At 45.6% G+C, this 10,263-nt stretch overlaps 1 protein-coding gene and 1 long non-coding RNA gene across 2 annotated transcripts in view; one reads left to right on the plus strand and one right to left on the minus strand.

The window, feature by feature from the left end:
• The first annotated feature begins 392 nt into the window (after positions 1-392).
• NRSN2 (neurensin 2) lies at positions 393-7,368 on the plus strand. Its single transcript, XM_051979455.1, has 5 exons — positions 393-622; positions 4,052-4,251; positions 5,572-5,897; positions 6,290-6,345; positions 6,883-7,368. The coding sequence occupies exons 2-5, from the start codon at positions 4,060-4,062 to the stop codon at positions 7,188-7,190; spliced, it is 882 nt and encodes a 293-aa protein (XP_051835415.1). The 5' UTR covers positions 393-622; positions 4,052-4,059; the 3' UTR covers positions 7,191-7,368.
• A 1,261-nt stretch (positions 7,369-8,629) lies between these two features.
• LOC127550475 (uncharacterized) overlaps positions 8,630-10,263 on the minus strand; it is a 3,281-nt gene continuing 1,647 nt past the window's right edge. The window contains exons 1-2 of the long non-coding RNA XR_007950873.1: positions 9,131-10,263; positions 8,630-9,098 (exon numbers count right to left, since the gene is read on the minus strand). The exon at positions 9,131-10,263 is cut by the window's right edge and continues 1,647 nt beyond it. This is a non-coding gene — a long non-coding RNA (uncharacterized LOC127550475). The remainder of the gene's footprint in view (positions 9,099-9,130) is intronic.

Here is a 10,263-nt window from a genome sequence, read left to right on the forward strand (position 1 = left end):
TCTTCTAAGGAATGAGGCTCGGTGGGTGGGCTGGGGGGGAGGTTAGTTGATGTAGGTTCATTGAGAAATGAGGGCTCAGCGAAGAATGACGCGAGCTTAACGAGGGGATGGGGGAGAACGCATCGTGGAAGACAGGGGCTCGGTAAGGAGGGGAGCTTCCCGAAGACATGAAGGGGGTGTTTAGCGGACGGATGGGGGTTAAATTCGCTAGGAAAACCAAATACCACTCAGCTCTGTCCAGCCCGTGGCAGCCCAAGAGAGTAGCGGGAGATGCCACTTCTAGAAGCTACCTGGGGTTGATGAAGCAGTGCCATGGACTCCAGCACTGTCACCCCCCACCCTCCTCCCCACCTCCCACCCTCCCTCCGCAGAGTGGTTCTTGCGCAAGCGCCAGCTCAACCCAGCACAGGGGAGGCTGCGGGCTTCGAGGTGAGCGCAGCCCGCCGCGCTCCGACACCCCTTCAGCCCCAGTCTCAGTCTTCTCTCCCAGGCTAGCCCCAGAGCCAGCTCTTTTGGCCCGGGGGCTGCCTTTCCTCTCCTGTCAGGCCGAGCCAGGCAGTCGGGGGACCCCAGGGAGGCAGACGGTGCTCTGAGGTCGAGTATGGCAGTACCCCTGGCCTAGGTAAGCAGTATGGGGGTCCAGGGCGCCTCATCAAGGCACGGAGGTGCCCAGGTCCTAGCCCTGGGACCAATAAGGGGAGGAGGGGACCGGTCTAAGCCGACTGATTCTGTCCTGGGAAAAAACGAGATGCTAGACTGGGATTCCTTATATCCCGGTGGGATGCCTCAGATCCGGGCTATGCACCACTTCTGTGCCTCAGTTTCCCCGTTAGAGGAAAGGGTTGGGTAGTCTGATGGGCAGCTGGAATATGCTATAGAAATATAAATACACTTTCCTCTAAAGGGAGAAGGGTGGGAAGCCCGGAAGAGATACTCCTTGGAGCTCTTTATAAGGGGTGGGCAGGGGGAGGGGGAGCAGAAACCCCAACCGGGACAGGATCTCTATCTCCAGGAGGACTTCACCTTGGAGAGAGGCCTGAGCAAGAGCTGGAGGGAAGAGTGGAGAACCAAAACATGAAGAGAGACCACATTTCTATTTCTATCCATCCTCTACTCCCTTTACTGCCCCCTCCCCTTGTCCCTTCTCTCCCTCTCCCATTCTAGGAGCTGACTCACAGGTTGTCTGCTGTAGTCAACATCCTTGTGTCTCTCCTCCTCCTAATCCTCCACTCCCCCCCTCCATCAGTAGCTGACTCAACCTGTAGCCATCATCTCCTTACTAAACCCCCTCTTCCTTTCTCTTATCCCCATCTTAGATTGCTGATTCACCTGTAGCCAACAGCCCTTCCCCCTCAAACATTCCCCCCTTTCTCTTTCTCCCTCCTTACCCCACCCCCATCCCACTGCAGCCAGCTTTCCCCCTCCCTCCTCCATCTCTGGCCAGTCTTGAGACTGTTTCCATGGCAACTCTCACCCTAAGCTTTCCACTGGCTGGTCCTTCCCCTCCCCCAGTCCAGCAGCAGAGACCCAGAATAAGGGGAGGAGGTGGGGCCACGGAGACTGGAGAGGAGGCTCCAAGGTCACCTTCCTCCTCCTCTTCCTAAGGAAAGAGTGGCATTTAGAGGAAAAAGGTATAGGGATAAAATATGGGAAAGCAGTAAGGCCCAACCATATCTCCATTTCCAGCTTTTAGTTTCCTGTTTCTGCAACAAGCCCCTCATTCCCTTATCCCTCTTCCCCCTGTTAATCAATGAAGGCTTGGAATAAAGCCCTGTTCCCAAACTGGGAATCCTGCCCTCCTCCCCAACTCTTAACTTAAAGCCCTCTTCACACCTTACCTGTAGCCCCTTTGTTCCCTTCAGAAGGGCACTTTCTCCCCCTTAGATCCCTATCTTCATCCATCCTTCCTAAACCCACACTGTCACTGAAAGTCTGAAAGTGAGGCCCATCTCTCTGCCCGAAAAATAACCCCCTAAGTGACTAGCTCTTCCCTGAAAATTTGAAATTGTATTGAGGAGATTTAGATTCTTATTCTAGTTTAACCATTCCAAGCAGCATGACCTTGGGAAAGGTTTCAAGCAGATAAAGGCTGTCCTAAAGCTGAGAAAGCTGCCTTTGTTCTGCCTGGCCTGGGAAGACAGATCAGGAAAAATGGGGAGAATAACCTGAAGGCAGATTGCACTTCTCAGAGTAAGAACTTCCTAACCTTCACAACTATCCAACAACAAAACAATAGCTCATATATATGTGTATGTATGTGTGTATATAATGTGTATACACACACATATAATATACATATATATTATGTATGTAACTTTAGAAATAACGAGGACTTGAGAGATAGTGACTTCCCCATCACTGGAGGTATTCTAGCAAGAGCTGAATGATCCACTTACTAGGAATGTTGTAGAGAGTAATATAGATTTAGAACTAGAAGAGATTTGGAGGTTCTAGTCTAACCTTCCTCTTCATTTTAGAAATGAAAAAATTGGCACCCAAAGGAGTTAAATCACTTACCCAAGTTCATATGCATTATGTAGATTTTAAATGAGGCTCTCTGACTCCAAGCCCCAAATCTGGAATGCTGCCTTTCTGAAGAGAAGATTGCTAAGCAATCCTTGATTGAACTAGATGACTTCTGAGAATCTCTCTCCAGTTTGGGGATGCTTTCATTCCAAGTCACTAAATCTGAGCCTCAGTTTCCTTCTCTTTAAAATGAAGCTATTGAATTAAATGGACAATTTCTAGATGGACAATTAATGTGTTAATTCAAACACTCTCAGTTCTAAAGTCTTCTCTGAATCTCATATTGATAAAGTGATTCTTGAATTATTAAATACTATAATTCGCTTAACAACCCAGGGATACCTTTGGTTCCAGAAGGCTTTAGCATCCAATTGCAAATGCAAATAATTATGGAAAGAGGAAGGGTAAGGAGATGGGGGCCTTACCTTAAACTATTCTTAGGCAAAATCTCGAAGGGGGTGAGTGTGAAGTTGATTTATCCACTCAATAAATCTAATCCAATAAACATTTGTTAAGTAGCTATTATATTCTGAGACTGGGATAGAGACCAGACCTGTGATTTTATTGGTTGAGGGAACTCACTGGGAAGATGTCTCCCTCCACCAAACCAGATCTACACCAAAGTCATTTAAAGTCTTAGTGAGTTGCCTAGAGCATTGAGAGATTAAATGATTTAGCAGTTGTCACACAATCAATACCAGTTATGTGGGGGAGTCTTCCTGTCTCCAGAATTGGTTCTGTATGCATTCTGTCTTGAAGCCTCTTCTAGAGATAAAAAATGAAAAACAATATGAACAAGGCCCTCAAGAGGCTTACAATCTGCTAGAGGAGATATAAGTAAGTATAACTAAACAGAATATGATGGGGGAAGGAAAGAGACCCAGAGAAAGTGTTATTAGATCTCCTTCTAGCCAGGAGACTCCTCAATGGGGCCTTTAGGATCTATGGACCTAGATTATTATGAGGAGGAATTCTAAAGAATCTTGTTTGATCTGTGTGGGAGGAAAAGAGGGGTGAAAGCTAAAATGACTAGAGGCCAGAAAGGGTCCTCTGCGGTAAATAGAAAAGAGAAAAAGTCCTTTCCCCTTTAGGATGTGTTGACCACCTATTATAAGCTGATCTCCTCCAATAATAGTGTTGAAACACTGAAATATCACAGAATTTAAAGCAAGAAAACATTTTTTAAACAGAGAGTATAGAATGTCAGGGCTGGAAGATTCCTTATAGATTTCCTGGTTTTACAGAGACCAAACTAAAGTCCACAGAAAGTGAAAAGATTTGCCCAAGTTCAAATAGTTTATGAGAAAGAGGTAGAATTCATACTCAAGCCTTCCAACAGGCTCTACTACACCAGAGCAAAATGTAGACAGAATAGTTAGAAAAGGGCTATGAGGGAAGTGGTACCTGAACTGGGGTTCATACCCATTTGGTATATTAGAGATAATACATGGCCTAGAGAACTGATTGGGTGCGAAGGGCTTTGAGGAGCTCTAATATTAAGCCCTGATGTTCCTCCCATCCTCAGACAGAAACATGATGCCTGCTCGAGAAAGGCCGTGCGCCTGCGGCCATGGTCCCCATGAGGACCAGGGCAAGTGGAATGGGGTCCGTTCCTACCTGCACCTCTTCTATGAGGACTGTGGAGGAGCAGCCCACCCTGAGGAGGTCGAGGACCCCACTCCAAATAACCAGGATACCTGTGATTGGTCGTCCTCCTTCTGGAAGGTAAGCTTTCTCCACCCCACTCTCCAAACTGCTGACCTTTCTGCCTTAGCCCAGAGTTTCAATAGTCAGAATTTTAGGAACATAGAGAATGGAGAGGTCACTGTGGACTGAGATGATCGAGAAAAAAATTTTCAATAAAGTAATATTCGAAGCAGACCTTGAGAGACAGCTGGGACACAAAGTGTGGTTTTCAGGATCAGCCTAGGCTCCTGGTTAAGAAAGAATGTTGGGAGGGAGAACTGAAATAGATCTTGGCTCTGATTCCCTATCTCTATATATTATGCCAGGCTGCCTCTCCCTCTACCACCTCAAGCTCACAAAATTGGCAAAATTGATGTAATTAAATGCTATGGGCAAACAGGTATGCTATTACATTGTTGGTGGAGCTGTGAATTAGTGACTCAAACTGGTAACATATTCATAAGAACAATAAGACCCAATCATATTCTGACTCAGAAGTTCTACTACCTCTATCAATGTGGGAACTCTATCCACGCATGCAAATGGCAGCGCTTATCCTATACAAAACATTCGTTCAGTAGTATTCAGGTTTGCTATATGTATCCCTCAGTGTTGGTACATGAACTGTTCATCTCCTTTTCCAATGATTCATGTCCTTAATGACACCTACTACATCATCATGCAATGGACTCATAGTTGGTAAAATGCTACAGTCTAATCACACTCGCCATGGACCTTTCCATTGTCTTTTAGTCAGCCCTTTGCAGCTGTGAATTTTCTCAACTTGTGTTCTATAATTCACTAGGCCAAGATATATACAGCACATGATTATTTCTGCAGTCTGCCCATCAAATAGAATGTCATAATCTGAGTGATATTCATTTTTCATCCACTTGATTTTTCTTGTATGACTGCATAATTCATATGCAATAGTACATATAGGTACTATTAAAAAACCAATTTATACCAAACTCATAGCAATTTTATTTGCAATAGCTCATCTTATACACTCCCAAAGCTGAAACAAGAGAGTAGGGTATAAAGGAATTTCATACTATTGGATCTGATTGATTGAAGAGAGAGGAGCAGAGTTCAAATCCCAGTTCAAGTCTACTACTTACATAACTCTGGGAAAGCACTTTTCCTCATTGGGATTCAGTTTTTTCACCTGTAAATGGTGGGGAGGTAAGAGCACAGTTGGACTACCTGATGTCTAAGGTTTTTGTTTTTGTTTTTGTTTTTGTTTTTCTGAATTTTATAAAAACCTCTTACACAATCAAAACAACCCATTTTGGCTGACTGTCCTACATAGGTGTATGTTGGACAGTTGCCCATGCCCACTTGTCTTCCTCTTCCTAGGGAGTCGTATCTTTATCCCTCCTCTTGCTGCTTCTGGGAGCTGCTGCCCTGACCACGGGCTATGCTGTACCACCTAAGTTGGAAGGCATTGGAGCAGGAGAGTTTCTGGTTCTGGACCAGCGAGCAGCTCAGTACAACAAGGCTCTAGGCACTTGCCGCCTAGCTGGTAGTGCTCTCTGTGCTGTTGCCGCGATCCTGCTGAGTACTTGCATGCTCTTGGTCCTGTTGACCCGACTCAAACCAGAACCGAAGGCAGAGCCTGTGGACAGGGAGGATGAAGAAGCACAGCAGCGGGCACCCATCTTATGCCAGAGGCCCCAGAACTGGTGGGGACCTGAGCTTTTCTTCCACTGCTATGAGTATCCCCTTTAGTCCCTTGTAGGTTCACATTATCCAGCTCAAGTGAAAATCCTAATCTAGCTCATGAGGAGCCCAAATGGTGGGAGGGGACACCACTGATTCAGAACCTGTGGGTCCTGTTCTTTTTGGCCCACTCTTCTTTTCTACATCCCCTTTTCCCTTACTGTTTCTTTTTCCTTCTGGATCTCAGTGAAACACTTAATCCAAGGCTACTTACCCAGTACCAGGTCAAAGAAAGTAGACCAATTGGTGGAATGTCCAGGGTCGGGGGCCCCTGCTGTTCCTTCCCCCACCTCCATTGTGGAGTGGCCAACGGAACAGAGTTCCCCAAAAGAATAACTTAACTCTCTTTTTCCAGCTTGGAATCTGGATCTCATGAACTCACTCTGCCACTGAAGAACTGTGTGATCTTAGGTAAGTCATTTCTCTCTGGCATTATTTTCCATTTAAGAGGTTCAAAACTTTCTAAGGTTCTTCTAGGTCTGAATGCCTATGTTTTGTATTCTAACATTATATGTACCTTCCAGCTCTAAAGTTTGATGTTTCATATTCTAACATTTTTATATTTTAAAATTCCTTCTACTCCAGCATTTTATGAACTTGTGTTTTAAAGTTCTATATTCTAAGATTATTTCTAGCTCCAACATTCTATGCTCTGAAGTGCCTTCCTATTCTGCCATTTTGTGACTCTGACGCTCAGAGTCTTTGTTTCTTCATAGAAAGAAACATCTAGGTGAGCAGAGTGATTTGGGAGGGGAATTACATGTGGCTATCTCCCTTCCCAAGACTGCTGAACTTCCCTCCTTCCCTTAGTCCCCAAAAAGATGCTGCCTGTCTCCCATAATAGGTTATCATGTAATAAGAATCCCTTATATTTGCATTCTTCTTTAAAGCACTTACATTTGTTTTAAGTCCTTGGGCAAAACTAGTATAATCATCTCCATTTTACAGAGGAGGAAACTGAAGACCAGGCTGAGGAAGAGACTTTCCTATCTCAAAGAGAGTCGGTGGCAGAAGTGGAAAACAGACCCAGATCACCCGATTCCCACTCCAGTGCTATTTCCAACGAACTAGCTCCGAGGGGTGGGGAACTGGGCTTTCTGGATGGAGACATGAGTGTATCCCTGGAAGAAATTGATGTGTCCATGCTCTGTCCGCCCAAGCCAACTTCTCAAGTATCCCCATCCTGGGTCCAACAGCAAGAGGTATCCTTTCTCCCATCACCACCAGGGGGCAACCTATGCCCAGGACTGGCATAGGGAGGGAGTTGGAGTTCATCCTGCTTATCTGAAAAACTACCTGGCTACAAAGGTCTCAGCTCCAGTGGTGTATGGGGTCACTGGCCTAACCCTGCTTTTGCCTGACCCCCTCAGCTCTCTCTGTTCCCTTCTTCCCCTGTTTTCTCCCTAAATAAAAAGCCAGGATGGATCTTAAGAACTTCTTCTCTCCTACCCAGATACTGATGGCATGAAAGGCAGGCAGAAGTGGAGATAGTATGTAGGGGAGATACCAGAGAGGGTGGTCACCTCAGGCTGGATGATGAGTACCTTGAGGGAACACCTGGACGGAGTGGTCCTCTTGGATGGAGAAAACCTAGGGGTGTAGGTACTTTGAAAAATAGTCCCTTGTAGGGAGGATGAGAGGAGAGAGACCTCAAGAAGTGACTCGGGGGGATGGACACTATGGAAAACAGACACCTTAAAGAATGGGCATCATAAAAGTAGATACCTTGGGATGTGTAGTTATCTTAAAATATGGGCATAACTTTGAGATACTGCCCCAATGAAGATGGGTACTGTGGATGGTGGGCACATTGGTGTGCATCTACTATGAAAGGTGGGTATCTTAGGGTATGAAAGGCAAACACTTGGGGATATGGTCCCATAGAGATTATACTTTGGGTATGGTCATAGGGAGGACAAGCATATCCTAGGGGCCCTGGCTGGCAAGTGAGTGGCAGGTGGACCTGGATACCTCAGGGCACCTGGTTGTTAATTAAGGAATCTGGAGAAACTTGTTATCTCTCTCCTCCCTCTCCACCCAAGAAAACTTACTTCCCCTTCTCCCCCAGTGAGATCCTAAGGCAGAGATACCAGAAAGACAAGAGAGACAATATGACCCGCGAGTTTAAGAAGTGCCCCAACCTTATTTTGCATTGTAGTCAGTCAATCTACAAGCATTTCTTAGGAACCTACTATGTGACAAGCACTTCTAAGAGCTAGAGCTACAAAAACTAAAAAGAACTTACATACTATGGCTTTGTGTAAAGAGTGACTCTAATTTGGGGTGACTGGAGGAGTCCTAGTCCTAATTAACTCACCTGTTCTAAATTCTCTTGACCAGATCCCCAGGAACAGATCCCCAACAATTCAGATACTGTCAGTTAATTGTGTAGAAGGATAAAAGACAGCTGACTCCACAGGAGAGCCTCCCCCCACCAAGAATAAATTAGGGGTAGCCTGGCCTGTAAATCCTGAGGAAGGCTCCAGGGATGCCCCAGCCCTCATATCGCTTAGAAACAGTCAAGGCTCACCTTTCTCTCAACTGTCAGGGGTTGTGGTAGGGAAAGACAGGAAGTGAATATAGTTTTCTTAGAGCCTTTTTGACCAGTCCTTTTTCTTGGTATAAAGACTCCTCTAGGAGGGTCAAGGCTATCTGCTTTACACTGGGGAATAGCATTTCCTTTTCTTAACCCTACTCACCTCCAACCTATGTCCTTCCACTTCCTAGCAGTGCCTCTACCCCCAATCCGGAACCAATCTAATCAGGCCTTCCTCCCATGATACCCGGGCCACTGCCCCAGCCTTTTTCCCCACTTTTTCCCCAGTCTCCCAGCCCCCACTTCTGTGCAGTGAGTCAAAAGTTCCTCTTCAGAGACCCCGAGACAGACTGTTCTCAAGACTGAGTAGGATAATAGGCACAGATCAGAAACTCAGCCCATCCCCTCCAGAAGAGGAAAGGTTAGCTCCAGGGTCTTGAATGCCATGATCAGCCCTGGCTCAGCATCCCCACTAGGTTGTCATCTAGGCCTAAGCTTCTCATATAATCAAGAGAATCCCCCAGAAGGGATACAAAGAGAGATGGAGAGGAGAGACAATAGATAGATACAAATGAGATCCAGAGAAAAAAGAAAAACAAAAAACCTTCATGATAAAAATTGGCTGTTCCTGCAGGTTCAGGAGGAATACCCCTCCTGAACCTCCATTCATTTATCTAAATAAGGTTGGGATCTTTCCTGGAGTTGAGAGTGGGCAGTGAAGAACAAAAGTGGCCCTACGCTTCCCCTGTCTGAACTTACTCCAACAAGCTCTAGAAGAAATGTCTCCCATATGGTTCTCCTTCAGGCATTGTTTATCTCAAAGAGGCCTATGTTACAATAAAATTACTGTGTCTGGAATTCCAAGATCCAAGATTCCATTTATCTCTAACCTGCTTTGCCAAACCCAACTCAAAAGTCAGTCTGAGGAAAGTGACTGCAGGTTCCCAGAGAAGCTTTGCATTTCCATACTCTGACCATCTCCTGGGCTAAAGAGGGGATCCATAGATCACCCAGCCCCCTCCCAGCCCAAGCTCTGGGCTGACTACTAATGGAATCAGCACATGTCTAATCTAATGTCAAGAACTCTGAATATATTAAACTTGGGCTTGAGTCCCTAACATAGTGTGACTTCCTAGATCAGGTCTATCCCTTCCCTTTTTTAAAACCCTCCCAATTTCCTCATGATTCTGCTGGTTGTCTATCTACCCATAGCACAGAAGTGACCACAAATTCTCAAAGTTCTTAGCATCTTAGGGAGTCTCCGAAGATGGACCTGCTTGGTCCTCTGAGGAAAAGTCCAACTAAGAATAGGAGGGTTCCTCATCAGAGGCCTGTTGCCAGAAAACAAATTTGCTCAGTCACAAGGTCCTTGGGAACTGTCTCCTAAGGAGGAGAGGGGCCACCATTGCATTGATAGTTCCCAAAGCAATGAATTCACTGATCTTTTGAAGGTGATACAGATCATTCTGCACATTGTGAAACCACAGGCCCTGAGAAGAATGTTCTTCATCAACCCAGGAAAGCCATCCATCCAAGTCTACGTATAGACTGGCACAGCCTTAAAGGGCCAGTCTCAAAGTCAAAAAGATCTGAGTTCAAGTTCTGGTTTTGACAACATTCTGTAACAAGTGACTTTGGATAAGTCATTTAACTTCTCATTGTACCAGGAAACTCAGAAAAGTGGCTGTTTTGCATTGGTGGAAGGCATTTCCATATTGGAGATACCATTTGCCAGTGAAATCATAGATCTAGACAATGTCTCTTCCCCTCCAAATGAAAAGGCAGTACCAGGT

This window comes from Antechinus flavipes, chromosome 2, assembly GCF_016432865.1.
Source record: "Antechinus flavipes isolate AdamAnt ecotype Samford, QLD, Australia chromosome 2, AdamAnt_v2, whole genome shotgun sequence".
NCBI lineage: Eukaryota > Metazoa > Chordata > Mammalia > Dasyuromorphia > Dasyuridae > Antechinus > Antechinus flavipes.